The sequence below is a fragment of the Lachancea lanzarotensis genome, scaffold LALA0S10 (genome assembly GCF_000938715.1).
Source record: "Lachancea lanzarotensis genome assembly LALA0, scaffold LALA0S10, whole genome shotgun sequence".
Lineage (NCBI taxonomy): Eukaryota > Fungi > Ascomycota > Saccharomycetes > Saccharomycetales > Saccharomycetaceae > Lachancea > Lachancea lanzarotensis.
The window spans coordinates 417,117-440,224 of NW_019212888.1; the positions used below are offsets into that span (position 1 = coordinate 417,117).

General features: G+C 43.6%; 11 protein-coding genes across 11 annotated transcripts; 6 read left to right on the plus strand and 5 right to left on the minus strand.

The window, feature by feature from the left end:
* Nucleotides 1-828: 828 nt before the first annotated feature.
* Nucleotides 829-2,115, plus strand: UBX7 (LALA0S10e04698g1_1; the record flags this gene model as incomplete). Its single annotated transcript, XM_022775550.1, has 1 exon — nt 829-2,115. The coding sequence occupies one exon, from the start codon at nt 829-831 to the stop codon at nt 2,113-2,115; it is 1,287 nt and encodes a 428-aa protein (XP_022630407.1).
* Nucleotides 2,116-2,128: 13 nt separating this feature from the next.
* On the minus strand, nt 2,129-3,502 carry CHM7 (LALA0S10e04720g1_1; the record flags this gene model as incomplete). Its single annotated transcript, XM_022775551.1, has 1 exon — nt 2,129-3,502. The coding sequence occupies one exon, from the start codon at nt 3,500-3,502 to the stop codon at nt 2,129-2,131; it is 1,374 nt and encodes a 457-aa protein (XP_022630408.1).
* A 163-nt stretch (nt 3,503-3,665) lies between these two features.
* Nucleotides 3,666-5,117, plus strand: HSM3 (LALA0S10e04742g1_1; the record flags this gene model as incomplete). Its single annotated transcript, XM_022775552.1, has 1 exon — nt 3,666-5,117. The coding sequence occupies one exon, from the start codon at nt 3,666-3,668 to the stop codon at nt 5,115-5,117; it is 1,452 nt and encodes a 483-aa protein (XP_022630409.1).
* Nucleotides 5,118-5,155: 38 nt separating this feature from the next.
* MTR4 (LALA0S10e04764g1_1) lies at nt 5,156-8,413 on the minus strand (the record flags this gene model as incomplete). Its single annotated transcript, XM_022775553.1, has 1 exon — nt 5,156-8,413. One exon carries the CDS (start codon nt 8,411-8,413, stop codon nt 5,156-5,158), a length of 3,258 nt encoding a protein of 1,085 aa, XP_022630410.1.
* Nucleotides 8,414-10,618: 2,205 nt separating this feature from the next.
* On the plus strand, nt 10,619-12,574 carry CTS1 (LALA0S10e04786g1_1; the record flags this gene model as incomplete). The annotated part of the gene is made up of 1 exon (XM_022770501.1): nt 10,619-12,574. The coding sequence occupies one exon, from the start codon at nt 10,619-10,621 to the stop codon at nt 12,572-12,574; it is 1,956 nt and encodes a 651-aa protein (XP_022630411.1).
* A 128-nt stretch (nt 12,575-12,702) lies between these two features.
* On the minus strand, nt 12,703-13,497 carry NNT1 (LALA0S10e04808g1_1; the record flags this gene model as incomplete). Its single annotated transcript, XM_022770502.1, has 1 exon — nt 12,703-13,497. The coding sequence occupies one exon, from the start codon at nt 13,495-13,497 to the stop codon at nt 12,703-12,705; it is 795 nt and encodes a 264-aa protein (XP_022630412.1).
* Nucleotides 13,498-14,616: 1,119 nt separating this feature from the next.
* Nucleotides 14,617-15,456, plus strand: ECI1 (LALA0S10e04830g1_1; the record flags this gene model as incomplete). Its single annotated transcript, XM_022770503.1, has 1 exon — nt 14,617-15,456. The coding sequence occupies one exon, from the start codon at nt 14,617-14,619 to the stop codon at nt 15,454-15,456; it is 840 nt and encodes a 279-aa protein (XP_022630413.1).
* Nucleotides 15,457-15,578: 122 nt separating this feature from the next.
* PUT7 (LALA0S10e04852g1_1) lies at nt 15,579-16,475 on the minus strand (the record flags this gene model as incomplete). Its single annotated transcript, XM_022770504.1, has 1 exon — nt 15,579-16,475. The coding sequence occupies one exon, from the start codon at nt 16,473-16,475 to the stop codon at nt 15,579-15,581; it is 897 nt and encodes a 298-aa protein (XP_022630414.1).
* An 889-nt stretch (nt 16,476-17,364) lies between these two features.
* LALA0_S10e04874g (LALA0S10e04874g1_1) lies at nt 17,365-18,273 on the minus strand (the record flags this gene model as incomplete). The annotated part of the gene is made up of 1 exon (XM_022770505.1): nt 17,365-18,273. The coding sequence occupies one exon, from the start codon at nt 18,271-18,273 to the stop codon at nt 17,365-17,367; it is 909 nt and encodes a 302-aa protein (XP_022630415.1).
* Nucleotides 18,274-18,419: 146 nt separating this feature from the next.
* Nucleotides 18,420-18,911, plus strand: RSO55 (LALA0S10e04896g1_1; the record flags this gene model as incomplete). The annotated part of the gene is made up of 1 exon (XM_022770506.1): nt 18,420-18,911. One exon carries the CDS (start codon nt 18,420-18,422, stop codon nt 18,909-18,911), a length of 492 nt encoding a protein of 163 aa, XP_022630416.1.
* A 671-nt stretch (nt 18,912-19,582) lies between these two features.
* On the plus strand, nt 19,583-22,990 carry LALA0_S10e04918g (LALA0S10e04918g1_1; the record flags this gene model as incomplete). The annotated part of the gene is made up of 1 exon (XM_022770507.1): nt 19,583-22,990. One exon carries the CDS (start codon nt 19,583-19,585, stop codon nt 22,988-22,990), a length of 3,408 nt encoding a protein of 1,135 aa, XP_022630417.1.
* Nucleotides 22,991-23,108: the final 118 nt, after the last annotated feature.

Consider the following 23,108-nt stretch of genomic DNA (forward strand, 5'->3'; position numbering starts at 1 on the left):
GGGTTAAAGTGGTGATGTCTGGATATGAATTAATGATGAACGGCGATGCGATACTACGAGTGGCACGAGAACGTTAAAACTCGCTGGGAGAGAAGGAATCACCGCTATTTTTTTTCAATGAACGGAAGTGGAAAGAGACACTTCTAGTTACATCTTGAGAAATCCACATCGATCTATTCATTCTTGTTTGATATTCCGTAGTGACACACTAACTTTAACAAGTTATTATCAACAACTAGCCTCGCTCTTTAAAGAATTTGTTCGCGCATGCGAGCAAAGAAATCAGCAGAAAAAAGTACAGCCAAAGTATTGTCAACAGGCGTCTATCTCGATCCCGCTGGTTTGACTGTCCTGTTTTACTGTTCCTCTCCGCATCACTTTATACCATTTTGTCATTTTTCTGCGACAGTTAATTGACATTTATATTCAAATTCATGGTTCGCGGGCCTACAACACGACGAACAGCACGAATCAAGCCGCCAGATTTGTGATAACAGCATTTCCATGTTTTTCGGCGGCTTTTCCCTAGCATAACAAATTGTTATCGACATATATTTTCATATCTACGCTGAAATCATCCATAACTGAGAATACGAATTAAGTCTGGAATAACTTGCCACTTTTGGAGTGAAGCACTAGACTTAGCGCTCAAATCCTACCTACAAGAAAATAGCATGAGAGATAAGACGTTCTTTCCCCAAAACAATGTCTGTAAACGTCTCTTTCTTCCACCAGGTATCGTACCAAATTATTGACATATCTTCAATAAAGCGATAGATAATTAGCTTCAAAACAGGAATCCCTCACGTCCAGGTCGAACAAGTAGCGATGTCAGGGCTTGGATTGGTGTTTGAGAACTCTGTGGCCCGTGCTGTTGAAAGATCCTTAAAGGAGAGTAAGCCCCTGGTAGTCTATTGTACTCCAGGCGATGATATATGGCTAAAAAATTGGTTTACAACAACTCTGAGCGATACTATCAAAAACAGATGTATAGCTTTGAAGTTGGTCCCTGAGGCTTCGGATTTCCCATTTTTCAAGCAGATTTGCCCAAATGTGACGTTTCCAAGCGTCTCTTGTATTGTGGAGGGTGAAATAGCGGCAGTTTTAACGGATGACAACGCTGTAGATAATAAAAGAACGCTATTAAAGTGCTTGAAATTAGAGCCAAAATCTGAAGAAGAGGAAGAAGAAGAGAACGAAGAAGAATTAGATGAGACAAATGCAGGGCCGGATGCGACTGATCCTCAGGATCAAGCAGCATTAAGAGCGGCACAACTTTACCAAGATTCTATTAGGAAACGACGGATCATTGACAAGGAAGAACGGGAAAGAATCATTCAATTGGTCAAAGCGGACCGTGAAGAGTTTCAAGCAAAGAGGCGAGCAAGTGTAGAGCCATCCCAGACCGAACTGCCCGTGAAAAGCTTAGACAATATTCATGATAACATCAAAAACACCCAACAACTGCTAGCAAAAAAATGTACCCTTCAGATCAGGCTGCTCAACGGTCACTCCATAACGCACCAATTTGAGTCTTCCACAAGCCTCGATACGGTGAGAAAATGGGTTGATTCAAATAGAAACGACGGTGACGCGCCATACGTATTCTTAAGAGGAATACCGCGTGAAGTGTTACTAGAGTCAGACGAATTGAAGACACTTTTCGCTTTGCAGTTAACGCCACGATCCGCATTGATTTTGAAGGCTGTTGAAAGTCGCACAAATGGTCCTCGTACAATAGACGCTCAAGGACCAGGTCTCTTGGGCAAAATCTTCATCTCGATTTCCGGCTTGTGGAGGCCAGCAGAGAGGCGAGACTTGGATGACACACACAGCACGCGACCAAGTTCCAAGGCGACCAGTGCCCAAATCGAGGATTCAGTTTCTTTATCGTCTTCGAAATACGTCTCACCCGCCAATTCCCCTCGCATTAAACATCAACTTGGGCGTAATCCATCCGAACTGAGCCTCCCGTCGAGGCCAGTGTCTCCCAACGTTTTTCAGTTCGTAAACGCCGACGATAGCAAGGACGATGATTCCCATCGTAAAACTTTCAATGGCAATAGCGTCAAACTAGAGGATAAGAAGGACGAATGTGGTGAGGACATTAATTAAAATTATATATTACTTATATCGCAAGTGGTTGTTGTTCATGGGTTCGCTCTTCGTGCTCAGTCGCCGACTGGTCAAGCTCTGCCGATGCTGCCTGCTCCTCTTCTTTAACTGATGATTGTTCATCCCGATTTATTGCTGTTTGCTCGTCTTCTTTCGCATTGTGCGGTGCTATGTCCGTAGAAACTTTCAATCCCGAGAGTTTTTGGAGAACCTGCTCCTCCAGCTTCATTTCTGCATCCATTCTCTGTAATTCCTCCTCTATTTCGTCGTCATGCCTGCCATTAAGTTCTGCTTCAAATACTCTGTCAATGTCTTTGCCCTTCAACTTCTCAGTATTGATATCATCAACCAGCTTTTCGACCTCGTCCAAGCTCCCTAGTTGGGAAGAAAGGCTCATCAAAACATCTCTAGATCGTTCGAAAACATGTTTCAATTGCACCCTGTCGATTGCGGCCTCAATATCCAGCAGTAATGCTTCAACGTTGGCGAGGTTTTTAGACGCCACATTGAGATTTTTTTCCAAGAGTTTGTGGGTCTGCAATCGCATCTTGAGGAGATCTTTGGGCTTTTCATCTTTGATATTTTCACGTAGCAGGCTTTTGGAGTCTTTGATCCTGCTTTCCAGGTGCGAGATCTGGGTTTTCAACTGTTGTCGTGCATCTTTTACAGACGCAATCTCTTGGTCGTCGACACTGATGGTCGATGCCTCAAATTTTGAAATGATGCCACTGACTTCAAATCCTCGCACTTTGACTGTCGTTAGATCTGTGACTATAATGCTTTTGTAGTGATCCATGTACGCAAGCATGGTCTCGTAGGCTGCCCAATCTTTTAAATGACCAGCAAAACCTACTTTCTTGCAAAAGTTGCCTCTGGAAAAGACCAGATCCGAATATCTTACTGCCTTCTTACAGATCCGTTCCACGATGGCCAAATGCAATGGACCGTACTTTTTCTCGATAGTAGGAAGCACCGCATATTGTCCCCGTCGCAGATATGAATTGCCCTTTGAATTCGAAATCCTGGTTCCCCTTGAACGTTGGGGAATGGGTAAGAAAGAACCAAAAGTCCAATCCAGCACCGTAGAGATCAAACTCACTTTTGCTCCTGTCTTAAACTTGTCTAATGGGACCAAAGATCCTTCTGCGATCATGAAGTCCAACACGGCATCGAGGCTTCTTGGCTGCCCTACCTGTGGGTCACTTAGTGCTTCCAAAAGCGCAGGCCCAGTCTCGAGTATCACTTCCCCTGCCAGCAACTCTTCCAGAAGAACTTGTCTCCAGTTCCTGATGTTAGCTTCATATCCTTCTGTATTCAACTCTTTAAGGTTCCGGAAGTCGGAATAAAGCGAATTTATCCTCGATTCGGGCAGTAGCTTGCTTTTCATCAGCAATAGGCCTCTACTTCGAGACACTTCAAGCTTTTACAAGACTCTGAAAGGTTATTTGACTAGATCAGATGAGATATGAACTTGACCACATATGATGAATATATATATGAACTTACAAGCTCACTCTAACCTTAAACATCTCTTGACAAACAAGTAAGCAATGGACGAATCCAACCATAGCCCAGGCTTTCAAGCCTTGATTGAACGCTTGAATGCTAGCCTAACTTTGAGGAACACTGTGGAACTCAATAGCGTGCTGAACAGGGCACAACTCGAGCTTGGTGGAAACGCATCTCTTTCGCGAGTTGTGGGAACTTCAGAATTTTTGACAGAAAGTAAGGAGCTTTTGATGCAAGAAGAGTTGCCTCAGCTGAACTACGATTTGCTTATAGATGTTGTAGGCAAAATGATTTCTCTGGTCCCTTTTGACCAGTTAATGGAACAGTATTCTCCACAAGATTTGAGACTTAGCATCGAAAGTGGCGTTCCTGGACTTGTTAAACTCGCTTGCAGAGTTGTGCAGCGATCTGAGCCTAAGGGGATTTTTGCTGGATTGGGAATTTTGGATTCAATACTATCTCTGTTCTTTGACCCCACAACGGAAACAGGAACCGTAACAGAAATTGAAAATGTATTCAAGGCATTGAGAAGTGATAGTTTGGTCCGCAGGAGACTTTTGGGTCACAACGGTAAGTATCTAATTCGTGTCAAAAGTGAACTTAATTCCATTATTTTGGCAAGATTGGTGGATCTGTTGGGTTTGATGATTCCTTTTGTCGATTGCAGCGAATTGAACCTGAAACTTTTCCTGTTTAGTGAACAGGAAATCGTCAAGAGCATCGAATTAGACATTTTCTGTTTTATTGCCATTACAAACTATTACACGGATCTGCTGTGCTTGTGTGGGCCACAGCTGCAATACGACAAAGCCAGCGCGTGGCTTGTGACGCATGCGCTGGAGGTCGTAATACCGGCTTACGGGAATTTGTACGCTAATGCACAGAACGATTCTGTTTTGCGTGTTTATGCAAGACGCTACATCTTTCGTCTTTTTGCACAAATATCAATGCTGGAAGATCAAGAACATTTTAAGCAGCTAGACAACCAATATCTCAAACTTACTGAGTCCAATCCTGATTTTATTGAATTTCGAAAGTTCATCAATCCACTGTATTTGATATCTGAAAAGAAAAGCCTTGTTCTTGACCAGCTTCGAGTTGATCCGTCGCACTTGGCTGAACTGAGAAACCTCATTTCCAATGAGCACTCTTTCAATGAAATAAAAGAGCAACTGATGCCAGATCGAATTTTAAGTTTGCCCTATTACGAGCGTATGGTCCTTTTAGAGAAATTAACAAGCTATGAATATTCTATGTTATTTCTCATCAACAACCTATCGAAAGTCATGTCGGACCTCTTAGATGACAAAGATGGGAACATAAGAGAAACCGAAACAGTAATACTGAGAAGGCAAATTTTCGAAAACTTACTAAACGTAAGTGACGAAACATTGAATGTTTGGAAATCGCCAGTATTGAACTCGTACCGGGCCATTATATCGGGGGTCAGGAATGATGGCGGGGCTGCGCAGGTAGCAGACGTCTACTTATGACTTGTACTGGTATGCAGATCAATTTATCTATTTAAACACTATAAGTATAACGAACCCGCTGATACAATGTCTCTATGAATCAAGTTGAGAGCAGATTCCATTTTGTCCTTGAGCGTGGCATTACCGATGGTGTTAGCGACATCCACCAGCTCCTTGATGAGTTCTTCCAAACGCTTGAACATTCTTATCAAAGAGCCCTCGTAAACGTCTGTCATTTTGCAAATCTGGGTGAAAGTGGCTCCTTTGCACCATTCGAAAACGACCTCCATAAGTTCATGCCTAAAGCTTTCCACGTAATCCTTCTCAACAATCTCGATCTTGGAGTCTTTAACGATTTTGGCGATCTTCGCCGCGACCTCTCTCATGTTTTTCAAAGGCTCTGCAAGCTCGGGTTTTAATCTTGGTGATTCTTTACAACGTTCCTGGAAAGCAAAACACGACAGTAAGGCGGCTGCTTGTTCGGGAGTTAAATCGTTAAAGTTACCGTTGAATATAAGCTCAGTAAGAAGCAGTTCGTCACCACTCGATATTTCACAGGCGACTCTACCCTTGAGTTCAATTACATCATTCTGGGTTGAGAAGCCAAGGCGACGCAGAACTCTTTTGCGGCGACGTAAATCGTCCAGTTGAATTACGGCTTGCGCCTCATTGATCTGCTTTGTTAGCTTCTTGGCTTCGTTGTTCAAATCAGCTTTTTCGCTGTATTTGCGATACATGTCATCTAACTTGACAGATCCTGCGAGTGGATTCATTCCCTGTTTTGCCTTTAGAACTGCGCTTTTCTGTAGTAGTTTTTTGAAATCATCATCCTCAATCTTCATATTCTTGATGGGATCAATGAGTGGAACAGCTTCCGGAAATCTGCGTCTGACTTCTTTTAGAGATTTCCCCACAACTTCCCGTTGGCCACTTGCACGAATGTCACTTGGCATGTACAATCTTAAATTACCAACACTCTTTATCGAGCTCAAAGTAATGGGTAATATTGCTGCAATGGATTTCTCGCCAGCGTGGGCGGGTCTTATTCCTTCGGGAAAAGATGGATTAAATGGTTTGAGTAAATTCACCGGAGCATCGGCGTACATTGAGTTGACTACCACATTCACGATGTACGATTCATGGTCCGTATACGTAGCCATAGGGTCACGCTTGTTTGTTCTTTTTGCAAAATCGATAACCGCAGCCCATCCGTAATTCGTCCTTCCATCAATTTCCACCTCGATTAATCTCCCAGGTTGTAGGAAGCTTAGAATGTTGGCCGGGTGGGTTATGATATGACGAATGTCTTCGGCGTAATCGTTCAATGTCTTTTGAATTTCGTGGTAGTCTTTGATGTTCTGCTCGTCTTCGATAACGATTTGGTCCGATTTTTTGACTAACTCGCTCAGTTTCTTCTCCATGACAGGTACAGAAGTCACATTTTGAAATTGAAAGAACGAGTGTTCCAACATAAACTCTGGCGATATGCCCTCTACTCTCATTAAGTTCAAAATCATGTTGTAACCCAAGTGGAAGGCAGAGTCGAGTCTATCAGCCTGACCCTTAACCATACCTTTAGCGACTTGTGGTTCCATTTTCTCATCAATCATCATAATCACAATACCACGGTCATCTAAACCACGACGACCGGCACGTCCCGACATTTGAATATATTCACCGCCAGAAACCCAACGGAACTGTTTACCATCCCATTTTCTGACACTAGTAAATACAACAGTTTTTGCGGGCATATTCAGCCCAATGGAAAAAGTCTCAGTAGCAAATAAAACTTTAAGAAAACCTTCTTGAAAGAGAATTTCAATTACCTCTTTGAGGATGGGCAGGAGTCCGGAATGGTGGATACCAATTCCTCTCCTCAGAAGAGGAAGGATATGCTTAATTTGAGGTAGATCGCGATCAATTTCTGGAAGAAGATCAATAGCGTTGGTGAATATCTTTGTGAGAGCGTCTTTCTCTTCCTCAGTGTTGAAGTCTAACTTGGACATTTTTAGAGCAAGCTCTTCACAGTCTCTTTTGCTGAAGGAAAATACGATGACTGGATTGTATTTTTTCTTCCAGATCATTCTGACAATCTTGTAAATGTCACCTTTGGAGTCAGATTTCGGTGACCCCCCTTTGAAAGTTTGACCCTTCTTGCCTCTCGAGTTTACAGAGTCCGAACTGTCCCCTATCTGATTACTTATGGACGCCATTGCTTTCTGAAAATTTTCTTCCCTAAATGTACTTTTCTCATCGACAACCAAGTGAATACCGTCACCATGAGCAGGGAATAGATAGTGTTGAAGTGGGGTCGGGCGAAAATCTGTGTAAACAATATGACAAGGTTGTGAATGAATCTTGCAAATCCATTCTGCAAATTCCATGGCATTGGGAATTGTGGCAGAGAGGAAAACATAGCGGACCTTGTCCGGTAAAAGTATAATGGTTTCTTCCCATACGACACCACGTTCTTTGTCTCTCATATAGTGAACCTCGTCAAATACCACCCACGCAACTTCTCTCATGACTTCACTACCTCTGTAAAGCATGCTTCTCAGAATCTCTGTAGTCATAACTAAACATCCAGCATCCGGATTGATGGTTATATCACCTGTCATTAAACCTACATCTCCGAAATCAGCGAGCAGTTCTCTATATTTTTGATTTGAAAGAGCTTTTATGGGTGATGTATAGATTACCCTTTGCTTTTCACGCATAGACTGTGCTATGGCATACTCTGCAACTACAGTTTTACCTGCAGAAGTATGGGCTGATACCAAAACAGACTCTCCTCTATCGATACAGGAGATAGCAGTATCTTGGAAAGGATCCAAAGTGAATGGGTACGTTCTGGCTTCGTTGGTACGTTTGTGCTCACCGATGGGGAGGTAGTTATAGTTCGGCGGTAAAGCAACTTGATGTCTGACTTGATGCGAAAGCTTCACTTTCCCATCTTCTTCAAGCTGTAAGGCATCACCAGCTCCTAGTCCATTTGATGCATTAACCTCACGAGAGGCTTCTTGCTCAAAGGAATCTGCAACTACAGGAACAACATCAGACTTCTTTTTCTTATCCAGTAGTTTCTTACCACCCTTGATCCGTTTATTTGCTTCTAGTGTTGCGTCACTATTATCTTCGCGGTCTGTTGCCGAGACCTCGTTGCTTTCACTGTCCAGGGAACGCTTTTTCGAGTCAGTATCGACTGACTTTGAAACTTCAACACTTGGTTTGCTTTCGGGCACGTCTGTTACCTCTTCCGGCAGAGCCAGGTCAGTATTTTTCTCGTCAAAAACATCAAATAGATCGTCCTGATCCATATTGAACAATGCTCTGGGCCAAAAAGGGCTGGACTTGGTGCTACAATACTTCTTGACTTTGATTCATGTCAACTCATCATCTTACTGCAGATATCTTTAATACTAAAATTTTTCGAGATGACTTCTATCACTTTTTCCCAAAACGACGTTTTTTGGATATTTTTTACTCAATTGTCACTGAGGTTTTAAGTGCTTTTACTCATCTGAGCTTTAAGATGAAGTCGTTGTTCCTGAAATGTGGCTCTACTGTTTTCGAGAATTTTGTATTATCATTTCAAGATTTAAAAGGATATAGCATTCTACCAGTTACGTTGAACTAACTTTTTATGACAGTTTCTGTTCGCTTCTACTGGAAGAAAGAGAATAGTTGACACCCTAAAGGTAATTACTGACTCGAAATCAAATTTACACTGAACCGAAGTCGAGGTCTCATTGTTGAAAGGCGAGGCATGTCAAGAGAACTTGCATTTTAGCATCATATACTAACAGGCAAGTTCTCTTGACATGCCTCGCCTTTCAACAATGAGACCTCAACGTCGTGAAATGGTGGTTATTCCACTCATTTATGTTTGGAGCAGCCGTATTCTTTATATCATGAAGCACTTGGCGTCACACATTTGTGACAAAATGCATGTTTTTTTAGACATTGATAATTGAACTCTGATAGCTGGAGTAAATGAGAAAGGTCTCCCAGCGGATGCACTTCGGAACATCTGGCGGAACACGCTGCACGTTGGGTTAGCAGTTCTAGTTGATGTGTCGCTGCCATTAGTCACGTGCCAAACGATGCTACCTTCAATGATTCTACAAGTTATCAGATGTCAAAGCGACCACGGAGTTCCAAAGGAGGTCCTGGACCTGTTTCTTTAACGATTATGATAATCCTTTTATCATCGAAACGTTTGACAGCGTCGCTGTGCGTATTCCCTTGAAGCTCCTACTATCACTTTATACAATAATGTCATGCAGATCCACAAATCACCATATAAATGATCTCACCTCCCAAACAGAGCGGTCTGTACATGTAAATTCACAAAGACTTGACAAGATATGTGCTTCCTAGCACTCTGAGCAAATAGCAAGCTTTTCCATTACAAAATGAAGCTCAACTGTGGTTGACTTATTCCCGAGGAATCGTCCCACTTTACGCTACAGGACTACGCAACAACAATTGAACCCGTTGAATTAAGCGCGCAACACTATAAACCCTACCCAAGAAAGAAAGAGTGTTGCAGAGGGCTCTCACAATTGCTAGTGTTCCAGTTCGATGGAGCTGTGATGATTTCTTTCTGAACTATCTCGTTTCTTGGCGGTTCTGGAAAATCTGAAGTCTTCAAACAATGATGTAATAACTTTTGAGCAAGTACTACAGCAGAAAAAACCGACTGTTTGCAGACCAGCAACCTGTGCCTTTGGATGCGTGGCGCTACAGCTTACTGGCCAAAACAATGCCAATGCCAACGGAACTTCAGGACCCTTCAGACAAGCAAAGTCCAGTGTTTGCAAAACAAGCCGCTGGAACTGTCAACAATAAACCAAAAACATAGCACTGGTTATAGAAAGCTGGTCTAAACCAGTTGAGTGGGAGTAAGCAGCGCTAATCATGCCTTCCAAAGTTTTCACCAGCAGGATATCACTATGAACGCGCTCGTCGGAATTCGAATGGCTGGGTCCCAGTTTGTCGAACAACCTACGAGCACCGCCTCATGATGTACACAACTGGATTTCTCACATACACCGAAAAAGGTTGAAGAGTTCAGCATTCCGAGCATTTCGTTGTGTTTGTCGTGTTTGTATTTTTTTTTCGTTCAGAACATTCTGTTCTCATGCCTGTGGTATTCGCGGCGAACTCTGTTTTCGTGGTTGAAACGGACCATATTGAACGAACAAGATTCGCGTAGAACTGTTTGTTTTGCGTGAGCTGGCCAGCAAAGGCTTTCAGTGACAACACAAGCAATGCGTAGTTCACCTTGGCCAGCTTTTCAAATGCCCGGGTCTCTCAAGTCATCTTGAGACACTCAGGATGTATAAAAAGGGTGTTGAGGAGACTTCAGGCAAATAAAGCTCAGGGTGTGTCTGCTGTTTCATAAGTACCCCAAAACTGATAAACCCTGGAAATTGTGAAAAGGCTCTTCTTCTGTGCCACAAATCTTTTCTCTTCTCCACTCACTTACACACCGAAAAATATCCAGTCCTTTAAGTGCAATGCTCATCATCATTACAGCCCTTATACTGAAGTTGGCTGTCGTCCTTGGATTTGAAGCCTCTTCTAAATCCAACGTTGCTGTATACTGGGGCCAAGCCTCTGCTGGGTCTCAAGGATCGCTAGCATCATACTGTCAATCTTCCGATGTTGACATTGTGCTGCTATCCTTCCTATACACCTTTCCTAACACCATTGGTCTTGACTTTAGCAGCGCTTGCTCTTCTTCTTTTGGAGATGGTCTGTTGCACTGCGACCAGATTGCCGAAGATATCAAAACTTGCCAAAGCCAGGGCAAAAAAATTCTACTTTCAATGGGTGGTGCCGTTGGCTCTTACGGATTCACAAGCGATTCTCAAGCCGAAGATTTTGCTACAACATTGTGGAACACTTTTGCCGGTGGATCTGCCTCTGAAAGACCATTCAACGACGCGATCATTGACGGTTTCGATTTCGATATCGAAAATCAAAACCCTACTGGCTACGCAGCTCTAGCAAAAAAGCTCAGAGAATACTTCAACTCAAGCTCCCGCGATTACTACCTGTCTGCTGCCCCACAATGCTTCTACCCAGATGCGTCCGTTGGTGATTTGCTGAACAACGCAGAAATTGATTTCGCCTTTATTCAGTTCTATAACAATTACTGCAACGTCGACTCACATTTCAACTGGGACACTTGGACTCAATTTGCAGCAGGTGCTCCAAATCCAAACATCAAGCTTTATTTGGGTTTACCAGGTTCCTCCTCCGCTGCTGGTTCTGGTTACCTTTCCGACTTGAGCTTGGTTCAATCTACTGTCAACCAGATAAGCAGCAGTTCTAATTTCGGTGGTATCATGTTATGGGATGCTTCTCAAAGCTTTACCAACAAGGTTGACGGTGACACTTACGCGGCTCAAATGAAAAAGATTTTGGGTTCTGTGAATTCCGAAAGTGTGGCTGACGCTAGTTCTCAGTCAATCGCCTCCACATCCACCAGTGCTTCCTTCTCAATTACATTGTCCACATCCCCTAGCGCCTCCTCCTCAATTACTTCGTCGACCTTCTTTGCTAAATCATCCGCAGCTACGTCTCGCGTTGTAAGCTTTGTGACTTCGACAACCGACTTGATCTCCGCCACTGTTGCTCCTTCAACGACTTCAAATTTCTTTGCCAAATCTGCTGAAAGCTCTCTTTTCGTTGCCTCTGCATCATCCTCATCTGATGTAAGTTTTGCGTCGGAATCGTCGGCAACTTTAACCATTCAGACAAGCTCTTTGACTTCTTCTACTCCGGTTTCTCATGTTCATACACAAGCGTCCTCATCAAGTGCCCCTATTGTCATCTACAGCACTTCTACCGCCTCTTCAAGTTTTTCTGCGTCTGATCCGATCAGTCCTGAGGCTTCTGCTACCGGCTCATCTGCAGGCGCCGAACCATCCGGTCCAGTGACCAGTCTATTGTCAAGCTCTTTGGAGTCATCTTCCACCAGTCCTGTGACTACTCTATCGTCGAGCTTTTCGGCGTCATCTTCCACCGGCCCGGTGATCACTCCATCGCCAAGCTCTTGGGAGTCATTTTCTACTGGTTCAGTGATCACTCTCTCGTCAAGCTCCTCGGAGTCATTATCCACCTCCTCGTCTGCGTCGCAACAAAGCAGGACAATCTTGGCTCCCACAAGCGTCCCAACATTCGCTTCAAGCACTACCCCATCAACAACAGCTCCTACTTCCACTTCATGGGCTCATACCAGAGCTATTGAACTAAATGCCCAATACGCTGCCGGCCAGCTTAACGGAAAATCCTCATGTTCCGACGGCGAAATAGCTTGCTCAGCAGATGGTCGTATCACTATTTGCGACCATGGAGCTTGGGTTTACACCGAATGTGCTGCCGGAACAACTTGTTTCGCTTACGATTATGACAACACTGTCTACAGCAGCTGCAATTTCTCGACTTTGAAAAGCAGCTTCGTGTAAGGCAGCTCCAATCGCCTTATTTCAAACCCCATTGCATTGAGTGACACCTCAGCCATCTTCCAGCATGATTTATCCGTCGGAGACATTAAAGATCTGTAATATATACTAATAGTAACATGAAAGAACAATTAAGCCTTGTGCGTTAAATAAAATGAGTAAACCCGCGATCTTACCTCGCTGGTTTCCTCGTCTTCCTCAAACATGGGTTTCCAGTTGACCATGTCGATCTTTTCTGGAATGAGGTCAAACTCTTTAGCGGTCTCGAAAAACTGAAGATCGCTCTCGAGAAGCCAAGGTCTGTGAGGTGAAAACACCACCAGCGCTTTTCCGTTCGGAGCTAAAAGATCCTTAGTTGTTTGCAGAAGTTTCAAATGTTCTGTGTGGTTAAAGACGAGATCGCTTAAAATGATGAGATCGAATTTGGATTGTGTAACGGGGAGATGTTTGATGATTGGATCGTAGCTATTACCCCAAATGTAGCCCTCCACGACAACAGCCCTTGTGGTTGGATCGGAATCATTTGATTGTCCTTCATAAAGAGCATGATTCACATTGTACTTAATATTCTCAATTAAGTCGACGTCAGGATAGTCTGTGGAGACGCATTTTTTCGCACCTATGAGGCCTGCCACAATAGATGGCAGTGCTGCTGCTGCACCTAGCTCCAAGACGTATTTGTCGAGTACAAGCTCAGGATGCTTGTCGAGGTGTTTGGCAGTGTAGATACCAGCGTTCCAAAGTAAGTGGCCCCAAAGCGGCGATGATCCTACTAGCCGCAGTTTGACGCTTTCAGACTTGTTTTGAGAGCTTTCTGGGATATCCGTTCTTTCATAATTGGCAAAATGCGCTTCTGGAGCTGCTTGGTAGTAGCCTTCTGGATCTGCGAACAGATCGGACTGTATGAAGGACTCGGTGTCAGACATTGAGGCAAATTCCTTAAGTGTATCTTCTATCAGTGTGATGGAAATGGCGTCAGTGGAGCGTCACCAAGTGGTTGAGTTGGTGTTTGGAGAGAGCTCATCGGGCATCGCATCGAGCCTCGACAAAACCAGTCTATATCGAATAAGAAAATATGTCGTTTTACACGGTCAAATTACGACGTAAAATGTGAGACATCATTTTTGACACATTGGCCAATGTGTACCTCTTCTACGCTATTGGTGTATTAAATATCGCAGACAAGATTCTCAGCTTGGAATTGTTTCCTTTCAAAGCTCGTCAAAAAAAAGACGCTCTTTTCTCGAATTTTCCAGATATATCGAGCTAGAGTGTAGAATAAAACACATTCGGCCAATACAACTCGCTATCAAAGAGTGTCCCTCGAATCTTCACGATCCTACAAGAACTTAAGCAAGAGAACAATTCGTGAAGTTGAGTTTTGTTTTCTGAAAGAGAGATGCGTCACTATCTACGTCTGTGACGCTGTCATTCAATAAATACCATTGTATAGAGCTAGAGCACACATCGATTTTACCATAAACTTCGACCATAAGTAAAAACCAGCTAAGTCTTCGTTATTGGAAGCCAGAAAATGCTTCGCGTTCATCTTTCTTATTCTTATCTTCCTTCCTACACTTTTTGTCTCGTTTAGAGGTGCCTCTCTCACCGATAGGACTTTGATATCTCTCGAAATGGCAAAATGACTGCTACTTAACCCTGTTTATCGTCCATAACCCCTGATATTCAATCTCATATAATCGTAACATCAATGGCTAAACCTAGAGATCTCTTGGCGTAACATCTGTCCCATGTTAATTGTAAATTGGGCCCGCTTACCTTGACTATTGAGGTTCGAGTGAGAATTCACGATTTTTCTCCAAAGGGTGTGTTGTGACTTGTATGTCATGTTGAATATAAAGGTATATAAAGGGCACAATAACTGGTTTGTCACGGAAGACCTAAGGCTTCAAAGCTATCCTAAACCATCTCGCTTTTGCGAATTAGAGGCTGTTACTTGTCAATAGATCAACCGTTTTGTGGGTTTTTGTAGTTAGTGCTGACTATAGTATCGTTGTGTAAGTTATCTAAATAGAGTTTCGAACATGTCGTCAGATCTGAACAAGATGGAAAGTCGAAAGATGACGTACCGCGTGGATGGTGAATTCTTCATCATCACATTTGTGGACCCTAAAGCACTCAATTCGCTTTCAGGTACCGATTATTTGTATCTGGCCCGTCTTTTACAAATAGCAGACTCGATGCAGTCTGTTAGCTTCACCGTGCTACAAAGTACTGGCCGATTTTTCTCTGCTGGAGCTGATATCTCGCATATAGAACAAGTTCAAGCTGCTGCAAACAAGGAAGCCAGCGGTATGCTGGGAAAATGGCTTTCGGAGTTTGCTAGCCGTAACGTCTTCGTGACCCACACATTTGCAACGCATTCTAAAATTCTGGTGTGCTGTTTGAACGGACCGGCCGTTGGACTAACTGCAGCGCTCGTAATGCTGTGCGACATTGTTTACAGCATGAACGACGACGTTTACCTGCTGTTTCCGTTTGCTAATCTAGCGCTGGTGACAGAAGGAGCTCTTTCCTTGACACTGCCTCTCAAGCTGGGCTACAACGTGGCACACGAAATTCTGATGTTTTCTAAACCGGTGACTTACCAGCAGCTCATTGATAAAGTGATTGTGCGCAACTACAATTTTTCAGACCCGGAAACCTTCAATACACAGGTGATTTCCGATCTTCATGAAAAAACAGAGGGACTTCACCACGACAGTTTCCTCAATATGAAAGAGTTGCTTAAACGGCCTCTTTTGTCGGAGCTCAAGCGTGCCAATATCGACGAAGTTGCCGATGCTATGAAGTATTGGGTCCAAAGTCTCCCACAGCAGCGTTTCCAGGAGATAGGATCCAAAAAACGCAAGCACAAGTTTTAAGCAATAAGTAAGGGAAAATGGCATAACAAAACAATTCTTTTCTTTTTGGTCTTCCTCCGTTCCTCGTTGCAATAAAAAACACTATGGCTGCTCCCCGCCGCCACCACCGCCATTTTATGTATTCATCCGCGAAGCAGATTGTTGCCACTATTGTCACCACCAACATCGCCATTATCCCTGTCATCCTCTTCATCACTTGCTTCTTCCCGCTCAATAGTGTGCAAAATAACCTCTGCAGGTTTGTCGTTTTCCGAGGTTATCCGTTTGGATATGCTGACCCCGCTCATGATGAAGAACACCAGCCCTAACACCGCAAAGAGACCGCTGCGTGTCGTTTGCCATCTGAGATTCTCGATGTCAGACTTTGTATCGCCAATAATACGAGTAGCGATTTTGTTGTTACAGTCTTTGAGTTGTAAATGGATATTTCGATGCAATAGGGTGTTTTCAATCTTGCGGTCGTTAAAGTCTACCTTCGAGTCCTTCTTCAGCAAATTTATCATCATTTCATTAAGTTCATCGTGGAGTAAATGCAGACTGCGGTTTAGCTGCAAAAGCTTTAGATTTTGTTCACTGAGTGCAGATTCCCTAGAAATCTGAATAGTATATCTTAGTTCTGACTCTGCAGCATCGAACAGGTGTGATTGCGTTTCCAGTTCCGTTCTGCGCAAAAATCTATCGTTGTAGCTATCGAAGAAATCGTTGTTCAGCGTTTGAAGAAGTAGTTCGATTGCCAGTGAGCTCTGCCTAGGACTAAAGCCACTTCGCAGTAGCTTTTCGTAACATCTCAAGGTGTCGATTTGGTTTTCTGCTGAAGTAGATGGGAATTCGTTTAGTTCAGATACCAACTGTTTGGGGAGGTCGCCAATGGTGTCATCAGACAGCGATTGTTGTAGTTTTAGATTAGAGTTTGTTTTGTCTTCATTCGATGTGCTTACAGTCTGGTAACGAACATGCGTTCGTTGTATAGGTAAGGGGAGCTTTCTAGCGTGTTTCGCACATCGGGAGAGATGATACATAGGGATGAAGGCAGTTTTAGAGTGCGAAGAGCCTCTGTGAATAATAAATTCTTGATTTTTTGTTGGTCTGGCGAAGTATTCTTGAGCTGATAATCAATTGACGATATATATTATGCAAGTTGAACAAATATCAAGTAAGCTACATAATAAGACCCGAAATGATACCCTCGGAGTTTCCCAACTTAGTGCGGGTGAGCTTCAAAGATGGGTTCGGACGGGACAGCGACTAAACAGCGTTGATTGCAAGTTTTGGTACGAAAATTGTGGTTTTTTTGTGCAATACTGTGTCTTTACGATCAGATAAGTGTACGCTTTTCGTGTCTGAACGACTTCTTGAATTGATGTTGTAATAGTTGAGTGGTCAATCCAGCTGTACGTTGCTGGAACGGTGAATGATTAATGTTTTCCAAAGACAGCGGGCATTCGCCTCTTTTCTTGGAAGTATTGGCAAGCTCTGATGAGCATATGTGTATTTGCTCAAACTTAATGGGAAGAAACTACAGCCTCGTCCGATTGAATAATCTACCCAACAACTATAACGTTAAAACTCTGATCTTAACGCAAGGGTTCTGTTAGTTTTCCTAAACTGACCGTCGGAAAGGTCGAACAAAGCCTTGTTAGTTTAATTTCGGTAAAACGGTTTTAACAGTAGTGTTGTAATTGCGCTACACGGTAAATGTGTGCAAAGCAGAAGCATGATGTAATTCAGTCACTTATTTCAATGGGTTGGGTTGTAAGCCTCAGAATGACGCAACGGATAAACTTTTTGTTTTGATATTCGAAACTGTGACTGCGACTTCACAGTCCCATGATAGCCATATAATCCGATTTATGCTCCAAAGGGTGGGAAACTCGAATACGTCGCACAATCTTTCGATACTACCCGAACTCAAAGTCGAGATTCGAGATTCAACTTGAACTTTACTCGCTGCTTTGGATTGGATGGTGAAAACGTAGTGGCATCGCTATCCGAGTCATGCAAAACCTGTTCTACAAACGTCACCACTGGCTCGGTTCTCGATACCAATACCACAATCTGTGAACGTGTTCCGTAATATCTGCCACATGCTAGTGTCGCTCCAACATTTGTTTTGGAATTAGCGGAAAGAGGAGGAACAAAAATGTTTCTCGTCGTCAGTTGCTCTTTGGAAATGGCAGAACTTTCATCGCACTCGCTATAGGAAGCTATTTGAAGACACTGCTCGATTAGTTGGTCTTCGGTAGCGGTTGTAGAATTTCGAACGAGCTGAAGCAATAGGGTTTCTGCTGTCTTGACTTTAGGCCATTTTTCAGAAGAGCCCACAAAATCATTAGACATAACAAACGACCGGTTCTCACTGGTCAAAACCGGCATACTTAGACCGAATGAATCCATTGCCGTGAATTTTCCTGCTTTACAATCGCCCACGAACAGGTTCAAATCACCATTTCGCAAAGCTGGGAACTTGTGTGCGAATTTTTCGAAAGTGTCCCATTCGCTAAATGGAGTACGTTCACTTAGAAACTTCATTGGCACACTTCCTCTGGAAAAAACTGGATTAGCGCTAGAACCGGCCTGACGTGGCCTATTGTGTCGAAGATTCAAAACCACTGAAATTTTACCATCCTTGTTTACTCCACACCACGTACCCCGTTTACTGGTACCCTCACTATTTAGGGCTAGATCTATGGGACACAGTATAAACTCATCCTTGTCCAAAGTAGTATGCTGAGTCTCTCTTTCGTAGAACTCATCCCTATTGGATATCAATATCAAGGAATACCGAGGATGAGCTGAGGAGGCTAACAAAATGCACATCAAACTCGGATAACAAGTGGATATTAAGGAGACAAATTGTAGTCTCTTCTTTTCAGGATCTAGAGCTCATCGCCGGTTTAGATCTTAAAAGGTAGTATTGAAATTGACTTAATTTAATACCTATTGCAAGCATATTTAACACTACAATGACACCATGGATCATTCAAATAGCGCCAATAGTGCGCCGTCGACTCCATTCTTGTTGCACTAGCCTTGTTAAAAAGAATAAACTACCTCCCAGGCCAAAATGGACCCCCGAAATGGAGAAAGAGCTTGAAGAGAAGTTTCTGCATGGAGGACGAGGACCTGGAGGTCAGAAGATCAACAAATCCAACAGTAAAGTACAGCTGAAGCACGTTCCAAGTGGTTTGGTTGTGGAATGTCAGGAAACCCGGTCCCGCGAACACAATAGGAAGATTGCACGCGAGAAAATGGCGTTTCAGCTCGCCGTTTGGACAAATGGAGGCAACCCGATAGAACGCCAGACCGCATTACATGAGTGGGAGAAGCAAGGCAAGCGTAGTCGCGAGCGAAAAAGCAAGAATAAACATGACAGACACGAGGAATCGAGACGGGAAGAGCGTCTGCGAGATATGCAAGAGGAGCAACAGCTGGTGGAGAGTCTTTTCCGAGACTAGAGGTCCCGGAAATGAAAGAACTCAGTGGATATTTAGCAGTTCGCAATAGGCCATTGTGGTTGGCAGAGCTTTCCACTACGCCGGCTGATATAGTCCTGATCTGATTTCAGCCAGCTAATAGATCGCCTGGGTTATGTCAAGATCTTCAACAGCTTTTGACGACCTGAAATCAAGACCGAGGCAAATTTATGGTTGGGGTCATTTGAATTTCGACGAAAAGCTGAACTTCACCATGCCGTATACTCACACCGTCCAGACAACTCCGAGCTACGAACGACCTCAAAAAAGTGTGTGAAAAAGACCACCCGATGTCCTAAATTAAAGCTGAAACCGGCGTTCGAAAGCTACAAGATATCCATAATATCCAAGCCACTCATGAACCCATGGATCACTGCTATTGGAAGTACCAGTCAAGGAGCAACAACCTTTGTCACCATCTATCTCATCATGCACGCTGTCAGGCCAAACGTGATTTAATAAGTGCTATTCCACGAAAATAATAACAGACGATTACGTAATATATTTCAAGTCTACACGTGAGACAAGTCACATGTAGTATTTTTAAACTTTCCGGTACATTAAAAATGTAACGGGCATCGAAGTCAGGTTCATCGCTCTAGATGTCAACTCCATCTGGTATCGCTAGTGTGTAAGCAGTAAACTTCGCTAGGATGGGACGTCCGCCGAAGATTGTGAGTCAGGAGAAAATAGAGCAGTTCCAGCTGGAGCTGGAAATGGCTGGTCAAGACCCAGAGTTACTGCTGAAGGACAAGAAAGGACGCTCGAGATCATGTCTGCTATGTCAGCGACGGAAAAGAAAGTGTGACCATAAGGTACCAAGCTGTACGGCGTGTCTGAAGGCTGGTGTACGTTGTGTGCAGCCTAGCAAATACGTGAGCAGCCCATCGCCGCGAGCTACACCTTCAGAATCGCCTTCTCAGACTCCCGCATCTAATATCACACAGCGGGCATCAGGGCCTATTAACTCTGTTGGAGCAGTTACAACGGCTACAAAAGCCCCCAAACAAGATGAATACACCAAGTTCTTGGAAAAGAAATTGAGATATCTTGAGAAAATGCTTGACATGCCACCCACGGGCGAGCCATTCAAGAAAAGACTTGCCAATTACAGACGAATCGCTCACCTCATCGACAGTCCGGCACCAGAGGAAGCGACGGATATAAACGGAAGAACTCACCTTAGTTGTGCTGGAGCTTCAACTACTCAGTTTGCCATTCCCCCACCATTGTCGTCTACTGGGTCGTCTCCAATTCTACCACCACCTCAAACTGTCAAATTTTTCCCTCTACAACCTGAGTCTCATTCCAGAGGTGAGACTCGCATCAACAACCGTGTGACTAGCTCACTAGCTGCATTGAGTTCAGATTCACTGGACTCTATCGATTTCTCTCGTTGCATCTTCGCGAAATACAACCTTCGCGATTTTTTATCGTACGATCCAGCCTTTGAGTTTGAGGAGCAATTATCTCGGGCCTTCTTAGATACCTATTTCACGAGGCTCCAGTTCAAATATCCTTTGCTGGATAAACAAGAAATTTACAGCTTTCACGATGGTTACATTGGTAATAATGTTCATTCTTATTCGACACAAGAGTTTCATTTTGCATGTGGCAGAATGTGGCTTATTTTTAGCATAAGTGCCTGCCTCCATATGTCAGCCGGCAAATACCAAGGCCTGCCACCTAATAGATATTTTTCCACCGCCATTCGTCACATAACCAAGTGTGGTGAAAAATTGACGTACGTTCAGCAAGTGGAGATTCTCACTTTACTGGTATTATACATGATACGGACAGACCGAGATTCGAGTGGTCTTTATGAGATTATAAAGGACGTTACCTCAATATGCAAGAACAAATTGCATCTCAATAAGTGGAATGCTCAAGACATTTTTGCAGGCAAGAAACTTCGGCTATTTTGGTGTGTCTATTTGTTGGAGAGGATGATATGTGTGGCGGTCGGTAAACCCTACACAATACCAGAATCTGAAATTGATCTCCCATTATTCGATGAAGCCAGTTTCAATAATAGCTCGATGAACGATGAAAAAAGGCATGAACGAGGACTAAACTTCATCAATCAGTCTTTGAAGCTGAGAAGAATTGAGTCTCAGTTTGTGGAATGTCTGCAAATTATTCCACAAAAGTCCAACAGCACAATGGAAAACTATAAAGGTACGGTTGAACTTGCTAAACAGCTACCACATGTGAAAGAATTTTTCCATGAGCTAGAAATATGGCGATCAAACTGTTCTACTTCTCGCGTTCCCAATTTCGAGAATGAAACTTTGAAGCTATACTATTTCAGATCCGTCAGACTATTGATCCAACCCTACTTGGAGCTTCTCGAGCCCGAGAATAGACTTTTCCGCGAATGCCAGGCAGCTGCTGGTCAGATTTGCCAACTTTATAAAATTTTCCATCAGAAGACGGTTTATGGTCATTCTACGCCTGCCGTGCATACGGTGTTTGTCGCTGGCGTAACTTTAATTTATTGTATGTGGCTGATGAGAAACTGGGATGATGAGAGGCGAAGAAAATTGGGCGACATCTCAAAGCACACTAGACCACTGGTCAGTGCAAGCTTATTCTCTACCATGGACGATCTTAGAGCTTGTTCAGCGTGCCTCTATGTTATGGCAGAAAGATCGAAGTTCGCAATAACATTCAGAGACACTTTTGATCAGTTAATGAATGCTACGATTGGGAACCTCATAGAACGTTGCGGGCCCGATTCATCGGAGCTGATTTACATCAATGAGGACAGAAGTGAAAGCGAGTACTCTGTTGGTGGGCGGTCAGAAAATTCTGATAACACTGGGGCCGACGTAAGCTCGCAAATGGTTGAAGGTGGCATGCCACCTGCAATCAGACGTACGTTTGGTACGGCTTCCAATGATGCTCATGTTGGGTTTGTGGAGACTCCTCAGGTTGATCTTGAAGAGCAGAAGGTGTTGAAGAAAAAACAAGGCGATTTACAAAAAGCCACTGTACCGCAAAAACTTTCATACCTTTTGGCACCGGATATTGATGAAGAAGTCAGTAAAAGCACTAGATCAAGTTCTCCGAGGCGCAAGTCAAGTGGAAGTGCCAAGTATCAATCTGAGAAGGACAAGTATTTTGTAAAAAAACCGGCGCATATCACGGAATCAGATTGGCAAGCATTTCAGCAGCAAGCTTTTTTGCAACAACACCACGCTCAGCAAACTCTTCAAGCGTATTTGGACTCGTTACATGGAAAGCTTGGTGATCGTAACGTCGAGTCTACTTCAGATCCAAAAAATCAACTGGAAGATTCTGCGACAACTGGATATTCCGCTGGAACACCCAATAATCGTACAGCTGAGCCAGTTGCAACGGATTCTTCAATAGTTAGTAACCCACACTGGTCTAAACCCACCGGAGCTGCATTGCCAAGAAATGGCAGTGGTATCACACCAATAGGAACGGCCGAAACGATGCGGACCTCGCTTTCAAGTCCTGCAGCTATGTCAATCCAGTCTAGGCCTATCAACGGTTATGCCAACACAGATGCAGATTTTAGTGGGATTCTTTTTAACAATGGAACTCATAATATGATCAACAATATTTCGACGTGGACGAACGATTCGGTTGTGGATCTTATGAATAATTACCAGGCGGATCATAATTCGCCCTTCAACGTTAATACTTCATCAGATCCATCTCTTCGTTTTAACGCTATGAACCCTTGTTCAAATACATCCAGATTTGCTACTCCAGTATCGCAAATGCACCCTATTCCACCAGTGGATAAACCGCTGATGCCGACGCAACATCAAATAGCCCAGACCCCATCGGACCATGCTCGGCAGCAGGAACGTATTCCGCAACAGCAGCCTCAACGACAACATCCCCATCAACAGCAGCAGCAGCAGCACCAACAGAGGTCAATGCAGCATCAACGTCTACATCAACAGTTTCCTCTTGGAAGGCCCAATCCTCAGCCTGTGAGAAAACACTTTCAGTCTGATTTATTGTTTGGTACGCCGGTAGAGGAGTTTTGGACAGTAAACGACGATTACGGATTTCTTGCTTGATACACTTGATATCGGCGGCCGGCTTCTGCAATTGTTTAACCGGATATTTCAAACACTTGTAACATTATAGGTTTTATGGAGGCATTTTGATGTCAGACTCTCTAGTGTTATTCAACTA